The sequence below is a fragment of the Patella vulgata genome, chromosome 5, assembly GCF_932274485.2.
Source record: "Patella vulgata chromosome 5, xgPatVulg1.2, whole genome shotgun sequence".
Taxonomy (NCBI): domain Eukaryota; kingdom Metazoa; phylum Mollusca; class Gastropoda; family Patellidae; genus Patella; species Patella vulgata.
The window spans coordinates 75,723,343-75,741,749 of NC_065883.2; the positions used below are offsets into that span (position 1 = coordinate 75,723,343).

Genomic DNA, 18,407 nt, shown 5'->3' on the forward strand with positions numbered 1-18,407 from the left:
TATCTAACCTAAAAGAAATGGTATCAGATATAGACTCGAACTATCGGTGATGTCTCTTCATGACGTAACATTGCATATTAGCCGTATCGCCTTTATCAGGAACCGGCGGTGACATCATAGAACTAATTAATATAGTAATTAGTACCACCATTTGGAAACATTACGTCCCTTTTAACCTGATTGTCTCGTGTAGAGTACTTATAAACAAAGGTGTCTCCTCCACCCTTGTTTAGTTGTTCGGACGGTACGAAAAGTGTAACAATATCTTAGTGATAACAGATATAAGGTTAGTAAATATATGATTTATTTACAAAAGTTATATTAAAACAGCTACATAAATACAACAGGAACTAAACTACATCGGGAATATAAACGATTAGATTAACATGGTACATTAAGACAACCATTCCGTTCTCCTGTCACGGCAGCGGCTGAACTCGGGTGAGTCAATACGCCGCATACGCCGGTCTCTACTCCTCCCGTCTCCCCGTCTCTCTCTCCTCACCCCCGCTCGTCTCTCGTCTGCGCTTCATCTCTCTAACTGTCAGCACACCCTGGTTATAGGGAATAGGGGAAATAGATAAGACTCATGATCACATGGAATTGTCTATTTACTGACCAGTGCGTTTCCCGGTCACAGATTGGAATTTAGGGAAATAGACGCGACCTGCAGATTGGAGTCCTACTATGAAACTATTCAATTGTTTTTCGGCCAACTAGTTTCATTGTGAATAGCAATCGTAATAGAAACTAAATCGGAGAAATGTCGATTTGACAGTTTTTACGTATATAAATCTGCTATCATCAGTAAAACACTAGTCTTAAACATAAAAATTACTATTTATAAAGTAAAAATATAAATCTCAATACATGTGCTATCAACAGTAAAACACGAGTCTTAAACATAAAAATTACTAGTTATAAAGTAAAATATAAATCTCTATATAGCTGCTACCATCAGTAAAACACGAGTCTTAAACATATTATCGGTTATAAAGTAAAAAATAACAGCTGCTAGTAACAGTAAAACATATTACCGGTTATAAAGTAAAAATAGCAGCTGCTAGTAACAGTAAAACATATTACCGGTTATAAAGTAAAAATAGCAGCTGCTAGTAACAGTAAAACACGAGTCTTGAACATAAAAATTACTAGTTATAAAGTAAAATATAAATCTCTATAGAGCTGCTACCATCAGTAAAACACGAGTCTTAAACATAAAAATTACTAATTATAAAGTAAAATATAACAGCTACTAGTAACAGTAAAACTGGTTATAAAGTATGCATCACCAACACTAGCAACCAGTTCCAGATTTACCTAAGGCTAGTGTAGATGGCGCTTGTGTTCAGATTGTAGCAGATACGCTTCTGGATCGGGATTACATAATGCGATCTATCAAATCTACTTGTCAGGCTGTGACGACTTTAACTGTTGAAATCTACGACGAATTGATTGTGCGTATGTCATTGCAGCTCTACACGTGGCGCAGTGGCAGTGGCATATCCTAAAACAGAAAAAGATTGAAAATTGCAATATCCATCCAAATTTATACCGCCCATCATATGTTTGTTTTCCTGTGGAATTGATGTACCAAGATCGCCTGCAGACTAGTTAGTCAATACACCCCCAGTAGTCGTTATTCTCAGTCACAGGACAGAGGACCTGGCAAGGGACGAAAAACCGAGGTCTCGTGGACGTAAAAGATCCCTTGGAAGTTGGAATTCGATGTAAGAGTAGGCCGTAACGCCGCTGTGCCTGCAACATTCCCTGATAGAACACTGTATGGCGCATTCCCGACTTCATAGCCAATTGGGAGCAGAACAGTGGAATGTTAAACAGCCATTTCATTTCATTTTTGGGGGGTTGGATGGCCGAATGGTTAGCACGTGCGCGCTGTATCATCAGACCTGTCATTGAGTCAACTGCCGTGGTTTCGCATCCCCGGTTGTACGTGACAAGGAGTAGGGTCGCCTGTCCAACCTCGTGGGTTTTCGCAGGGGTCCTCCGGTTTCCTCCCACTGCTAAAGACCTCTACGCGCAAGCTAATTATTGAAATAAAATTATACCATATGTTAGTCCCGAAATGACCTAGTTTGTGTCGAATGGACGTAAAACCCCATTTCTCTCTCCCTCTCTCTCTCTCCCTCTCTCTCTCTCTCTCTCTCTCATTTCATTTTTATGTAGAAGACATAGCATCCCCTTGAGTAAGGCGTTGGTTTACTAACCAGCACTTGGGTTCCACCCCGGTATTGACAGAGTCAGTCCCTCGCGATTTCCCAGTCTTCTCTACTCTGGTCATAGGGGAAGGACAGAAAGGCGTCTAGTCGATAGAATGGGACGAACACTCGTTGGTGTGCATGTTACGGAACCATTGAAGACTAGAATTCGATGAGGAATTGGTTGGAAACAGCCCCGCATAGCAGAATGCGTGACATATGCCCGTCGTCATCAGTCAACTTTTAATGTTTATAAAGTCCACCCCATTTCGAGCCAAATGAAAAGTCAGTAGCTGCGTTGATTCAGAATTGTTCCACCGCAAGGCCGCTGAGCATACAGATCGACAGAGCAGAGTCGGCGACGAACAGTATAAGGATTCCTTTACCGTTTTGTCTTGTGCGCCCCTAATGTGTTTTTTTTTTCATGGAATCCAGTATTTCATAGTAAGACTGGGCGTCTTTACGTTCCATATATACCAAAACCACCCGATAAATACTTTCGTTGGAATGTATCTTTAAATATTTAACAAGAGAGCCTCAACGGTTTAATTTTTTTTTTGGTTCCTGACGAATGGTTAAAACGTGCGTGTTGAACCATAAGGTCTGTAAATCCGTCAAGTCACGCGATTTCGATTTACCGCTTGTACGTGATAAGGCGTAAGTCACCTTCAAACCTCGTGGGTTTTCTCCGGGTCCTCCGGTTTTATCCCACTGCTAAGGACTCATTGAAATAAAATCTAACCATATGTTAGTCCCAAAAAGGACCTAGTATGTGTCGAGTGGACATTTAACCATATTTTTTGTTTTAAATAAAGGACAAAGGGTTCTACCTACCCATTTGCTAGATATCCTCGTACTTTAGATGATAGTACGCTCGGCCTTGACACTCTAGAAACCTTTAAATAAAATATGAACACGTTTTTACAAACACTCTGATATCCACACATATCGAATTAACATCAGGGCCCGTGAGACGGTGGGGGGAGGGGCGGGCAGCTGGAACACTTGTCCAGGGGCCCGGAGCCCACAGGGACCAGGAGACGGTAGAGGGAGGGGGTGGGGAGAAGCCGGGAGGGGAGGGGCAGCTGGAACACTTGTCCAGGGGTCCGGAGCCTACAGGGACCAGGAGACAGTAGAGGGAGGGGGTCGGGAGAGGCCGGGAGGGGATGGGGCAGCTGGAACACTTGTCCAGGGGTCCGGAGCCTAGAAGGGCTTGGAGGGGCCGGGAGAGGAGGGGCAGATGGACACTTGTCCAGGGGCCCGGAGCCTAGAGGGGCCTGGAGATCTTGGAGGGAGGGGCCGGGAGAGAAGGGGGCAGCTGGAACATTTGTCCAGGGGCCCGGAGCCGAGAGGGGCCCGGAGACGGTTAAGGGAGGGGGCAGTTGGAACACTTGTCCAGGGGCCCGGAGCCTAGAGGGGCTCCGGAGGTATGCCGAGTAATGTTTTTTTTTAAAATAATATTGCTGGTATTAATTAATAAAATATATACACCGTTACTTGATCGTAAAGAAGAATAAAACCGGTGATTGTCTGCATGTGGGTACCTAGTTGCCTGGTGGTAGTAGATTAGGATTATTTTCTCTAGAACACCAGAAACTGCTTTTCATGTTTGTGGAATTCCATGAAAAAAATAATTTCTTCTTTACTTTGTGTCTTTGATAGATGGATTACTGATTGCTTACCCTTTCTTTGGAATTTTCTATAATTCTCTCCATTTCTTTGGAATTTTCTATAATTCTCTCCATTTCTTTGGAATTTACTATAATTCTCTCCATTTGATCTCGGTTTTCTTTCACCATGTCTTCCATCTAATAATTAAAGAGAGAGAGAAATGGGGTTTAACGTCCACTCGACACAAACTAGGTCATTTCGGGACTAACATATGGTTTAATTTTATTTACATAATTCGCTTCCGCGTAGGGGTCTTTAGCAGTGTGAGGAAACCGGAGGACCCGGAGAAAACCCACGAGGTTGGACAGGCGACCCTACTCCTTGCCACGTACAACCGGGGATTCGAAACCACGCCAGTCGACTCAATGACAGACTTTATGATACAGCGCGCGCACGCTAACCATTCAGCCATCCAACCCCCCCTAATAATTAAAGACATATATTACCTATATTTAATAAATAATACCCCTTTCAAGAGTAAATGATATATAAAATAATAGGAGATATAGAAATAGTTATGGACACTTGACATGCTCTGTGAGTATGTTAACAGATGAAGAACTTGTCGCACCAACAGAGCCACTGAGCTGCGCGTGCGACACGCAATAGCGCCATACACGTGAGAGGGGTTCATTGTCAAATTTAACACCTCAAGGAAGGGTTGATGAAAACTGCTGGCTGCTGGTTTATCCTATCCATGTTTGCTTTCCTATCATATCTGCATAAGATTTACTGTTTAGCGTATCTTTACTTTAGTGTGTTACGTTCAATTTGATCGGGAGACGTGTTCGTCAACGTCAACCGACAACACTGCAAGAATTGGCCGTGGCACTGCAAGAGGAGTGGGTCAGATTGCCCCAAATCGTGATTGGGCGATTGATTAAGAGCATGCCACGACGAATTGCTGAATGTCTGAGGATTGGCGGAGCAATTACTCATTATTAAGACAAAAATCAAAAACGTCCATTTTTACTTTTGACAATGTATCTCTTTGCGAGTGAAATGGGGCCGTCAGATAAGAAGCCCATATGAACTGTTATGTTCATGTGTAGGCAATTGGCCTATTATTAACATACACTGGTTACCTCTAATAAAAACAGCAGTGCATTTCCGCAGTTTTGTATTGTTTCTGAAGAGTATATAATGGTAGTTCGCAAAAGGATTTTTTTGTAGGCCTATTCCCTGCATTTTATTTAGAATTCACGTGCATGAAACCCCCTCCCCCCCACCAAAAAAATCCCCAAAAAACACAGATATCGAAAACATAAGCATATTGAGTAGTTACTTTAATGGATTTTTAAAATAGAATGATTTTGAAAAGAAATATGAAAATACAAGTCTTTTTATTTTCTGTATGTTTTTGCTTTGATACTACATATTGCAGCACCCGAGCCAATGAAGATTGGTGTCCATAAAATATGAATTTGATATTGCCAATCCATAGAATATGAATTTGATATTACCAATACATATTCTATGAATTTAATATTACTAATCCATAAAATATGAATTTGATATTGCCAATCCATAGAATATGAATTAAATATAACCAATCCATAGAATATGAATTTAATATAGCTAATCCCTAAAATTTGATTTTAATATCACCAATCCCTAAAATATGAATTTGACATTGCCAATCCCTAAAATATGAATTTAATATTACAAATCCAAAAATTATGAATTTAATATTACCAATCCCTAAAATATGAGTTTAATATTAACAATCCCTAAAATATGAATTTAATATTAACAATCCACAAAATATGAATTTGAGACTACCGGCAAATGAGGTTTAAAATCATCATTTTTCTGCACTGACTGTGTGTACCATAAAAGAGGAAATCGGTCAAAAACGTGATGACTTACATGTTTTTCAATTCGTCGTTCAAACTGATCTAGCTTTTTCTCAACGTTGTCAAGTTTCCTGTATTCGAGTCTCCCTCCGATATGTTTGTCATGTAAAGATCGTTTACGGAAGCTGCTTACGGTAGAAACATCTGATTTAAGTGGTTGTTGGTCGGATTTTATCGGCTTTACGGTAGCCTTCCCTTCTTCTAAAAGCGTTGCATGCGTCACTGCTGGTAGTTTAATAGTGGTAATAGCATTCCCTGGACTGGCTTTATCCATAGTAGATACTGCATTCTCCGACACATTCTCCTCATTCTTATCAACTAAACCATGGATGACACTCAATCTTTCGAAAAGATCCAAATATAATCAAAGTTTACATACAGCAGCACATGGCACAGTGGATGGACCAGGTGGCATTGGGGGCCCTGGGTTTGCTATAGAAGATCGGGGAACAGCAACTTTGTTATCGTTATGACAAAACTTTAACTAATATATAGACGATTAACATTATTTTGGGTAAACTTAGCCCATAGGGAAGTAGAATATATAACATAAGGATTTCTTTGAGATAGATGAATACATAAACAAATATAATCAATTACGGTTTATAAACCTACTTGGTCAAAACATCACTAAAATCCGTGGTGCTAGTCATTGCATCCTTTCTAAAATCATCTCTGCCCATACTCTGAGGGTCCTTGTGGAGTTTCATCAAACATGCCTTGGCCATGGCTTTTTCGAAGACACTTATTTTCTTTTTCTTCTCCACATTAAAGTTCAATCCTGGATGCAATATGAAAATAAAATGGGAGAGGGGAATGGGGTTTAACGTCCACTCGACATAAACTAGGTCATTTCGGGACTAAAAGATGGCACAATTTCGTTTCAATAATTCGCTTGTGCATAGGGGTCTTTAGCATTGGGAGAAAACCGGGGGTGGAGGAGAGAGAGAGAGAGAAAGAGAGAGAGAGAGAGAGAGAGAGAGAGAGAGAGTGTGATGTGATTTAACATCTACTCTACCCAAGCTCACAAGCTAGGTCTTTCATGACTAATAATCTTAAGCAGTGTGTGAAAACCAGAGGACTCGGTGAAAGTCTACGAGGTTGCACAGGCGTTCCCACACCGTGTCACGTACAAGTAGAGAATGGAAACCACGTCACTTGCCTCAATGACAGACCTTATGATCTAACGTGCTCGCGTTAAAACAACAATTTTCTGGCAATAACCGGTGACTTTCCTGGCAAAAGTGCGATACTGTGGAGCCGCGGTTGCTCCTTGAGTAAGGCCTTGGCTCCCGAACTTGTAGGTGAAGTGTACGACCCCTACATTGGCAGAGGAAGTTGTCATTGATGGTGGACCTGGCACGGGAAAATGTATAGTTTGTTCGGATGGTACGAAATACCGAGGAGCTGTGTAATCATTGGCGTACACGTAAAATAACCATTGGCAGTTAGAATCGGATATAAGACTAGGCCGCAGTACCTCTGTCCGAGCGACATTGCCCCACCCCCTTAGCACACTGTGGAGCAAAAAAAGAACCAGGATGTTAACCCCGTTTCATCGGATACTTACTAAACGTAGATTCAGGGTGTATGACGTTTTCAGACCCTCTGTAGTTTTTGAAGCAGTGCCGGAAAAACTTTACGACATGCGCCAGGAATATCAATGGTGGAGGCAGGACTGGCCGGAAGTAGTATTCATGAATCAACTGATAGCGCTGATAACACCAGTAAGGATACGTTTGCTCTTGTATTCGTTGGAAGGTGTGGCTGTGAAAAATAATATATAGAATATAGAATTTAACCCAGGGCAATTTAACTGAGAGAGAGAGAGAGAGAGAGGGAGAGGGAGAGAGAGAGAGAGAAAGGGAGAGAGAGAGAGGGAGGGGTGTTATCTGTCAATTACCTGAACATTGCAATGAGAAGATTCAACAGCAGAATAACCATTACAAGCATGAAAATTCCCAAAAGGATTGGTACTGCATATTTTCCTACTTCTGATGGACATCGCAGTGTAATGTAGTCATTATATAATGCCGGGTCATTGGTACATGCTGATGTTCCTTAAACATACAAAAAAACCCATGATTTGTACTAAATGAATGTGCTTTGAAAAAAGACAGCAATTCCTACCAAATATAGTTGAGCAAATGTTTAGTGGCTCCGTAATTGTAATTCAGGTCTTTGAGACAAGTCATTGTCTCTGTAGCATCCTTATTGGCCCAGTGCAGTATTTTGTGGAACGGGGCAAATCCACACGAAAGACAAAATGAAATGGGGTTTAACGTCTTACTTTTCTGGTTCCGATTCCCCGGCTGTACGTGACAAGGAATAGGGTCGCTTGTCCAACCACGTGGGATTTCTCCGGGTCCTCCGGTTTCCTTCCACTGCATATAAAGACCCCATCGTGCAAGAGAATTGTTGAAATAAAATTGAATCATGTGTTAGTCCCGAAATGACCTAGTTTGTGTCGAGTGGACGAGTCGATGGCTAGGCGAGGGCGTCTAGAAATTAACTCTAGGCCACCCCCTCTCTCTCTCTCTCTTTCTCTCTCTCTCTCTCTCCTCCTCCCTTGCTATACCGTTATACAATTGGTTTTCTACACTACAAGTAAACCAACCTAATCAAGATAATCATGATCAAAAACATTATAGCTATATCAGCTTCACCAGTAGCTTCAGCGACAGATTAAAACATTATAGCTATATCAGCTTCACCAGTAGCTTCAGCGAGAGATTAAAATACAAGTAAACCAACCTAATCAAGATAATCATGATCAAAAACATTATAGCTATATCAGCTTCACCAGTAGCTTCAGCGACAGATTAAAACATTATAGCTATATCAGCTTCACCAGTAGATTCAGCGAGAGATTAAAATAAAAATAAAGATAAATAAATACCTTCTATATCCTCAAGAAAGAGTTCCCCATAAACGTGCCAGTATGCTTTCCGTGGTAGATGGTATAATAGTTTCAATGATAATTCTGTGTTCGGATATAATATAGCCTCTGATGCTAATGAGTAGGCTAAGATAAAAACCAAAATGATCGCCATGAAGGGAATTAGATCTTTTCTGACCTGTTTTAAAAAAAAGCAATTTGGGAGTTCTTTCTATCGCAAAATAAGTTGGGTTAAAGGGGAAGACCAACGATTTTTAATAAATAAAAATTAATTTCTCGCTCGCATAAACGTTTTTGCTTGTAATACAGAGGGGATTATTTCTAAATGTATATATAAACCTTTTTGAAAATCGTTGATCTTCCCATTTTAGGGAGGTTATTTCTGCAAGATATTCTGGAAACTGACTAAATCATAGACGGAAATAAAAAAAGAAGTTTCGAACAAATGAATAAAATAACTTTAAAACATTGCACGGCATGACTGGTAGATTCTGCGAACAAGCAGTTCCTATGCAAGACACGCTCCCATTTGGGAATAGACGGAACTAGAACTGGGAAGGGTCTCAAATACTTCACATAAATCTGTTAATAAATGTAGCCCCTATCGCGTTCACAAGGGTTTCCGAAATGGGGGTAACTACGGAGCGAAATGTGAAATTAATTCATTAAAAACTGTAGCCGTTATCACGATCAGAGCGCTTTCGTCAAGGGAGTTAACTCCGGAACAGAAGGTTGCGGAACTCTAAATATCAAATCTGAGAAGGGTCCGTTAAAATATATTGCCACTATCGTATTCACAAATTGGGCATAACAAGTTTTGAAAAGGTTTTCGGCAAAGGGGGTATTACTCTAAAGGTTCCAAAAACTTTGCACGTGATTGACATTTTGCGTAAAAGGCAGGGGGCATCACTCCAGAACAGAAATTCAGATTTACGCCTTGTTAACATATATGTTAAGTTTCATCTGAATCAGACAAATTTTGTGGTCTTTGATGGGTCCACAAACTTTATACATATATCACATTTTGTGTAAAAATTAAGGGGCATAATTCCCAAACGGAAGATCTTTTGGTCCCTGATACATATTTTAGGGTTCAACTAAACGGGACGACAATTTTGTCGTGGAGAGGGTCCACATCCTTTGAAATACATATTACATGCTTTTTCACTATTTGCGTAAATGACAGTTGCCGTTTTCTCGGGAAGTGTCCGTCATATATAGAAATATGAGGTTTTTAGAAGGAAAAAACTAATTTCATCTTAGCTATTTAATATAATATACCCTCACATATAAAACATAAGTTCAACCTACCATTTTACTGATCATCTGTATTTTAGGTCCCAAATGTTTGTTTACAAAAAATATGTGTAACATTCGAAAGTAGAAGAAGACGAGATTCAGACACAAAATCACCCGAGCAGCCTCAAAGGTATAAGCATCAGGTATGATACGGAGTATTATTCCAATTATGAATAAAACAAGGGTAAATATATCAAGTTTATTCCACGAATCACTCCAATAAGTCTTGATCTTCAGTCTTACAGTATCGGTGTCACTATTATATATCTGAAGAAACCATCACAAAATGAACCAAAACAGTTTTACAATTTACAATTCAATATTCTATAGCAATAACATGTAAAGAATAAACAATTTGTTTCTCTATAAGTGGTAACTGGTCTTGTTTACAACAGTAGTAGGTAATCTTGACCTTGGGTGACCTGCTTATTGATTACCTGATTATTGATTACCTGTTTGTTTGCTGTGTTTCGTCAAAAGAATTATTTAACACAGTGATCATTTTAATCAGTAAGACATTTCACCAAATCTTTTTGCAAATTAAAAATAAATTGTTGACCGTTTGGTTGAGCTGCGACAGGGTAAGGGCCGGGTTTTGGATTGGCCTGCCGTCCTAACATCTAACATTAACACGTTTCTACATCATAAACGATACTTCCTGCTAACCAGGCCAAACAAAGGTGAAAAGGGTTACGGTTAATGCCCAGAGAGGTAGAAAATGGACATGATTTCGGTTTCTATAACGTTGGAACACAGCTGTAACATTTTTATTGGACCTTTGTATGTGGACCAGTAATTACATATTAGTTGTATGTAATAGTGTTTCATCACAAATATCAAATACAAGCGCTACTGACTCCATCACAACTCAGAGTCATCAGCTTTAAAAACGATATCGTACGCGCTGTATCATAAGGTCTGTCATTGAGTCACCTGGCGTGGTTTCGATTCCCCGGTTGTACGTGAAGAGGAGTAGGGTCGCCTGTCCAACCTCGTGGGTTTTGCCCTGTCCCCCCCCCCCACTTCTAAAGACCCCTACGCGCAAGCGAATTATTGAGTGTTAGTCCCGAAATGACCTTGTTTGTGTCGAGTAGACGTTAAACCCTATTTCTCTCTCCCCCTTGAAACCGATATTCTATATCAAGTTTTAACGTTCATTAGAGTCTAATTAATTCCTACCTGACGGATTTCCTCACAAGCTATTGTGAACACCCAAAAACAAACGACGCCCTCGACAATAGTAAAATAGGGGTTAAACTTCACCAGCATGAGGTAACTATAGAGACCAAGGAATATCAAATATGATACCTGAAGACAAATAATAATATCAAAAAAATCTGGTCTTCAAAATCAATGAAAGTTCTTTATTCGGAATGAGTAAATTTTATTTATTCATATGAATCTGTTAGTATACAAATGGAATCACATGAAGCAGGGTTTAATGTTCCACTGTTCTGCTCCGACAGGGGTAATGGCAACGGACATACACCATGCTGTGTGCTACGAGAGACATTTAGTTTAAACAATATTTTATTCAATAAACTGAATTAGATTGAACAACAGGCAGAGGCCTATATAAGTTCTCTCCAAAATGAGAGACATTTCGACCTAACATCGAATTCCATCTGCCTAGGGTTCTTTTACGTGCACACTAATGTGTACAATGGATCCTCGGTTTCCCATCTGAACAATTATACGCTGTCCCTTTCAAGGCCGTCCCGTCCTGCGCCACGGACAAAGGGGTGCGGGACGCTGGAAAATCCCGATAAACTTTCGCGGCCAACCCCGGTTAGAGAGCCACCACGGCCCCGGTATATTTACAAATATTACTAGGACACATATTTTGGGTAATACAAGACAAGGGGTCCACAGAAGAAAATAATAAATAAATAAACAGTATATTTATGTTTATAAAGGTGTGATGTAACTCACCACATGTAATCCAAAGATAACTACAGGGGAACAATAAAACCCCAACACACTTTCTTTCAACTTTGTATCAGCAAAGACATCTTTAATACCCAATGTTGAATACCATGCCTGGAATAATTCACCCCAATATACAAACAAACATGTGATGGATATCATACCAAGTATTTTATGCTTAAAATAACGATTTGCATCTTTCCCACAAAACAAATCAGCATAAAAAAAACAAAATTTTATTTTTGGTTTAAATTAAAGAGGTTGAGTCATTTTAAGCTAAAAAAAATAAAAAATAAATACATACCACATATGGCACACTTGATAACTCAAACTGTCCCCACCACAAATAATCCATCACTTCCTGGCAAGCTGTGTGGGACATAAATCCAATATTCTTTGTATTTGAGGCCAATATTAAACAGGATTTGTTATTCCAGTTGTCAAGTTTTTGAAGAAGGATCTCAAACCACTTTTTTTCCGTATAACACTTATTCATCATTTCCATGGCCAACTTTACAAAATCACTTTGAAAACAAGGACAGAGATTAAAAGAAGCATTAAGCGGTATGATATCTGGAACACACCAGGGAATATTTAAAATGCTCATTGAAAACTAATAAATGAAATCAATTTTGAATAATATTATATTTCAAATAATCTTAGTATTATTCCGGTTAAAATTGGGTAAAGTAGGGCATATTTTTAAAAAAAGACATAGATCAATGAGAACAGAAACGTAAATTTGTCTGCGATGGCTTGCCTATTATTTTCAATTCTGCTCTTGATCTAATCACGCCAACCATCGAAGGAAGTTTTAGATTTGCTAAAGAAAGGTCAGCATACTTATGCCCTATTTCAAATATATACCCATGGAAACATCTTATCTAGAATAGAACTTCTGTTTTTGGGAGCCAAAAATTCTACGAGCATATATTCTATCCTTAAACTAGCCTACACGATAAATTAGCAATACTGAAACGCCTATCCCTTTAAATAGTTAATTTGCCTTGCTATACTGAAAATTTCATCCAAATTACTTTTATCTGGATGAAGTTATCGTACCACCGATTGTTAATTTTATCGTTCAATTAAAAATTCATGCGGGTATTTAAATCCATTTCAATCTCGGTCATCTGATGCTCTAGAGAGTTGATTGGAGGCTTGCCTAGTTAATATTGGTCTCAAGGATAGACGGATTTAGCTCTTATATAATAATAATAATTTATTTATATAGCGACTATTAATAGGTAAATTGCTCAATGGCGCTGAGTTGTCTGTCACAGAATATGATATTATATTGAAGTGAAGAGATGAATCTTGGGTCTTTTTTTGAATTCTGCAATAGTTCCTCCTTCTAATAAGATCAATTAAAATAACTTTACCCGGTATTATTCTGAAGAATCTGTAACTTTTCTGGTTTTTTTAATTTCTTTGTAGTAATAACGGCGTCAAATAAACCAATTGCAAATAAAGCAGCGGCTACAGGTTCCTTGATCAATATAAAATCAAACGTATATTTGAAAACTAATATTTCGTTGACCGTACATGGCCGAAATTTTGCCTTATCTGGGATATTAATAATGGTGTCATTATTTGTATGCTAACCAGATATCTCCGACACCAACGACTGAATTTGGCCAACTTTGTTCCTACTTTGATATATTACTGATGTTATTATAATCTGTAAATTGCATGGATATCGGTTAATAATTGCGGTCTGCAGCCGTGTCAAATTAAACGTGTGATTCCTTGATATTCTCTAAACCGTTAACCGGAAGTGGCCAAAATTCTCCCTACTCTGAGATATTATTAATTTTATCAGAATCGGTCAGGTTTATGGAAATCTGGTGATAAATGCGGTCTGCGGCCGTAATGCCATTTCGAAATTCTTATAATTATTATAATTTTCATGATAATGCATTTTCTGTGAATCATTTTACGAAAAATTTAATTTGGGTTCCTAGCCTCTCTCGTGATGCATTTCCCATTTTGATAAAAAGATTTTCTAATCTCTAGTGTTGTTTACCACGAACGTTCCACAGAATGTGAGACATCCAAAATATGAAATTTCCGCAAATTGCTTCTGGAACCTTTTATTGCAAAACATACAGAGAAATAAATACTAATATACACACTTTGAGTTCTTTCCAGAACATCTTAGCTAAATCTTGATTTTTGACCATCAAACACCAAACAAATAAATGTTCCAATGAGATTTTATCGTGCCTATTACCATCTGATGTTTGTTTGGCAGCTGCTGTAATATACATGAATATAGAAAATATGAAGAGAATACCTTGCCTAACCTGACCACAAATTAATTAAACACGTGTGATCGCCGTTGTATTATGTAGTGCAAAATTCTCAAAGTATCAATTGATGATCGGTTTCTAGACAGAAACACAACATAAATTGAAGTTCATACCTCAACATGGAGTTATCTTTCAATAAAATTCTTTTTTTTGTGTGTCCTTGTTTTAATAACAAATTCTTACATTCATACATGTGTGTGTTGGAGGAGGGAGTTGGGTTGTTCTGACTGAATTTTCTTTGTCATTTCCCGATATATCACTCTGAGTTACCTAGACTCCCCCCTGTATATCGCTCTGGGCTGGGGCAAACATACCTGTATCGTCATGGCTTTGCTTCACTTTGGGTTTCAAAATAGATATTCTATGCCGGGCCATAATATTGTTACAATATTCATAGCCTGAAATCGTTAGTTATTTAACTTACAGTTTTCCATGCCTTTCCTGCCAACATGATTATCCATGTAACAACCAGTAGCTCTCCTCCGAATTACATCCAAGTCTAACGGTAAGTTATAACCGAGACTTTTAAGTTTGTTGAAAAGGGATTGTTCCATCAAAGGCTCCAGCTGAAAAGCAATAACTGGATGGTTTAAATATCGGCAATGAAATAAAATGTGATGGGTTTAACGTCCTTCTGTTCTGTTTCGACTGGGCTAATAACAGAAGGGCATATGCCATACATTGTGCTATGAGAGAAATTTTTGCCTACGGTTATCTCTAATTCCAACTCTCGCGCGTCTATTTACTTGCACGCCAATGTGTACACGGGGCCTCGGTTTTCATATCGTCCGAACGACTATACGTTGTCCCTTGACAGGCACTCCCACCCGTTGAATCAATATTGATTTAAATTATCATTACTTACTATGTTGTATTTATCTTCATATAACGTTTGCAGATCTTCTTTAGTGAAAAACCCATTTAATTTTAAACCGTTCTCTATGAATAATTTAACAAAATCAACATTCTCCTGTCTCATGGCCATAAGTACCAAACTTCGTTTTGTATTGATATCCTAGAAGTAGATTCAAAAATACAATGTATTAAATGAAATGAAATGGGGTTTAACGTCCTACTGTTCTGCACCGACTGGAATAATGAAGACGGGCTTACGCCATACAGTGTGCTGTGAGGGCAATTTTTTGCCCGGACAGCGGCACTAAGGCCTACTCTTATTTGAGTTCCAAATGTCAAGGATTCTTTTACGTGCACGCCGATATGTACACAGGATCTCGGTGTTTCATACCATCCGAAGGACTAAACATTTTTTTCCCTTGCCAGACACTCCGCCCTATACCAGAACCCCCAGGTTAACTAGGCAGCTTCTTACTCACTGCGCCACAGGGGCTCCCAAATATTTAAGGAATGATAATGATCCTATTTCATTTTATTTGTCCTCATACCAATCTAGTCTACGCAAGTGGGCACAAGGAGGAACCTCGGAAAATTCCAGATGAACGCAGGGATAGAACACGGGACCTCCAGGTTATAGGCCCAACGTCTTACTCACTAAGCCATGGTGGCTCCTTGCGCAAGTGTGCACCGTGTTCTTGGAGATACATGCAGAACGGTTCAAAATATTGTTAAAACAGACACCTTGAGGCTATTAAATGATTGCGTTTAAAAATCTTTCGATCTACAATGAACTTAAATACATATCATCACATCATTTCAAATATACATATATATATACATACTGTAAAAAAAGTTTACCTGGATAGGTATTGACTTAACCTTCTCAATATCATTCCAAATTAAGGCTTTTCTTAGAGGTCCATCATCTACGTCGTCTCCTTGTAAATAAAGAATAGAGATATTGGCTCATATTGTAACAGAAGCCACATTTCTTGCATGACAATTAGGACTGGATTAGGCTTGCATGGGGCCCTTGCATTAACAGTGAAAAAGGGTGACATATATATTTGTCTACCAGTATGGTAGATACATTTGCCACAAACATAATAAACGATATAATATTTATAGTACAGATGTTTTAAAGATTAATTTTGGGGGGGTCTTTGATACTCGGACCCTTGGCTGCAGCCCAGTGTACATAGGACCTCGGTTTTTAGTCCCTTCAAAACGACTATACATGTTAGTCCAGAATTGACATAGTTTTTATCCAGTGGACGCTACCCTCCCTCTCTCTCTCTCTCTCTCTCTCTCTCTCTCTCTCATCGTTATTGATAGAAACCTACAATTTGAAATTCAGGGAACCGTTTATTAAATACGTGCATAACAATACAACATACCTTCAGCAATGCGATTGTAAACAGCATCTGCCAGACCGAATGGCGCGGACATCTGTGATATTCGGACCCTTGGCTGCAGCCCAGTGTGCATAGGACCTCGGTTTTTAGTCCCTTCAAAACGACTATACATGTTAGTCCAGAATTGACATAGTTTTTATCCAGTGGACGCTACCCCCTCTCTCTCTCTCTCTCTCTCTCTCTCTCTCTCATCGTTATTGATAGAAACCTACAATTTGAAATTCAGGGAACCGTTCATTAAATACGTGCATAACAATATAACATACCTTCAGCAATGCGATTGTAAACAGCATCTGCCAGACCGAATGGCGTGGACGTCTCGTTTTTTAATTCGAAGACTTCTATTCTCTCCTTGTGTTTCAAGATATTTAAAATCAGGGTCATGCTTTCTGATTTCACCCTTTCTTTTTCTTTCGGGTTTACCGTGCGTTTGGTTTTCTCCTTTGGGCCATTGTTGTCCGCCGCTTCCACTCTGGGTTCATCTTTGTTTTCTGGTTCTGTTGTTGATTCACCACTTATTTCCGGTTTCCCTTTTACGCCATCTTTGCGATTTGCTTCCACATCGCCTTTATCCTCCACATCATTTTCATTTGCACTCATCTTTTCTTTATTTTTTGGTTTCCCTTTTGAGATTTTCGCTTCCCTATTTTGGTCTTCATCCTTACCCTCCACATGTTTGTCGCTAATCTTTTCTTTATTTTTAAAGAGTCCATTTGGGGTTTTATTTCCAGGATTATCTGGACTGATGCCAACCTCCACCTGTGTTGCTGTCTGTTGGCCACCAATATTCATGTAAGTATCTAATTGTACCCCTTGTTTTCGCTCCCGACCTACACCTTCTTTTAGTGTCTCCTTTCTTTGTTTCACTAAATTATTTATATCTGCGTTATTGTCCGTTGGTGTTTTAACTTCTTTCATCTTCTTCTTCTCCTTCTTGTCATTTTCCGCTACTTTGGACTCTTTCTCATTTGTTTTATCCAACGACGTTTCCTTGTTATATTGTTCCTCAACTAGTTCAGCTACTGATTGTTGTGTAAGTCTAAAAGGTAAAGATAGGAGTACATCAAACACGATATCATGTCTTCCAGAATCTTGGAAATCATTAGTTACATAGTCGAATTCGTTAGTGAGAGGGTTTTTGGTTATATTCAAAACTGGCCATTCTTGGTCATCCAGTAGACGTGGTACAAGGGTTAATCAGCGGACTGGATGTATGAGATGTGTTGTTGACGTTTGGGAAAGTAGGACGAGGGGCAATGTGTAGGGAGTGAAGTGCTGTAAAGGGATAGTTAGATGTATTATGAATGGTTAGAGTGGCTGTGGTGTTACGGTGAAATACTATGCCGCCACCGTAACACCACAGCTTTATGATTTGTTAGACAGGAGTGATGTAATGGGTGTCAACAACTGGGTATGCTGGTACCGTCGCAACGTAGCCGTGAAATATATATTGTGGGGGGGAAGGGCGGAAACGGAAAAATATACAATGTTGACAGTATGTGCCAGGCATGAGGCTGCGCAGACCGAGCGGCAGCTCGATAGGGAGTGTGTGGGAGGGTCACCTTCATAAAAAAAATTTTTTTTTAAATTTCAGTTTTCTGTAAGCAGTGAAAACACTATTTTGGCATTGTTTGCGGGGTTAAACCTAAAAATCACATTAATACACCTATTGCACGATATTGTGAAACTAGCTGACAAGACAGCTCGGGCGGCGATTGTTCGGTACAACTTTTAAAAACCGAATGTCAGTGTGGTATTTCTCACATAATTGGTTATCGCAAAAAACAGAGTAAAGTGAAAGCGAGTAATCTCGACTCAAACCTATAGTCTATAGCCTACTTACTACACTCGTCACTAGGCTTCCTATATTATTGTTTGTGGACGGTTTACTACTCAGTGATAAGCCTGCGCTGCAAAAAGAGGTCTCGCCTTTTATTATTAGTATAATGACTTCC

The 18,407-nt window shown here is 39.2% G+C and overlaps 1 protein-coding gene across 2 annotated transcripts in view; it reads right to left on the reverse strand.

The window, feature by feature from the left end:
- Positions 1-287: 287 nt before the first annotated feature.
- The window catches only part of LOC126822334 (transient receptor potential cation channel subfamily M member 1), a 28,554-nt gene continuing 10,434 nt past the window's right edge, over positions 288-18,407 (reverse strand). Inside the window, exons 10-27 of one of the 2 annotated variants that reach the window (XM_050551165.2) lie at positions 16,719-17,491; positions 15,896-15,975; positions 15,048-15,197; positions 14,607-14,748; positions 14,006-14,127; positions 13,253-13,359; positions 12,175-12,394; positions 11,877-11,984; positions 11,124-11,252; positions 9,957-10,211; positions 8,646-8,823; positions 7,650-7,806; positions 7,317-7,513; positions 6,362-6,527; positions 5,760-6,087; positions 3,902-4,027; positions 3,054-3,115; positions 288-1,507 (exon numbers count right to left, since the gene is read on the reverse strand). In XM_050551165.2, coding sequence (XP_050407122.1) covers positions 1,405-1,507; positions 3,054-3,115; positions 3,902-4,027; positions 5,760-6,087; positions 6,362-6,527; positions 7,317-7,513; positions 7,650-7,806; positions 8,646-8,823; positions 9,957-10,211; positions 11,124-11,252; positions 11,877-11,984; positions 12,175-12,394; positions 13,253-13,359; positions 14,006-14,127; positions 14,607-14,748; positions 15,048-15,197; positions 15,896-15,975; positions 16,719-17,491 — 3,403 coding nt within the window. In that variant the 3' untranslated portion in view covers positions 288-1,404. Of the gene's footprint in view, positions 1,508-3,053; positions 3,116-3,901; positions 4,028-5,759; positions 6,088-6,361; positions 6,528-7,316; positions 7,514-7,649; positions 7,807-8,645; positions 8,824-9,956; positions 10,212-11,123; positions 11,253-11,876; positions 11,985-12,174; positions 12,395-13,252; positions 13,360-14,005; positions 14,128-14,606; positions 14,749-15,047; positions 15,198-15,895; positions 15,976-16,434; positions 16,483-16,718; positions 17,492-18,407 lie in introns of those variants that run through there. The other variant, XM_050551166.1, reaches the window with a different exon arrangement.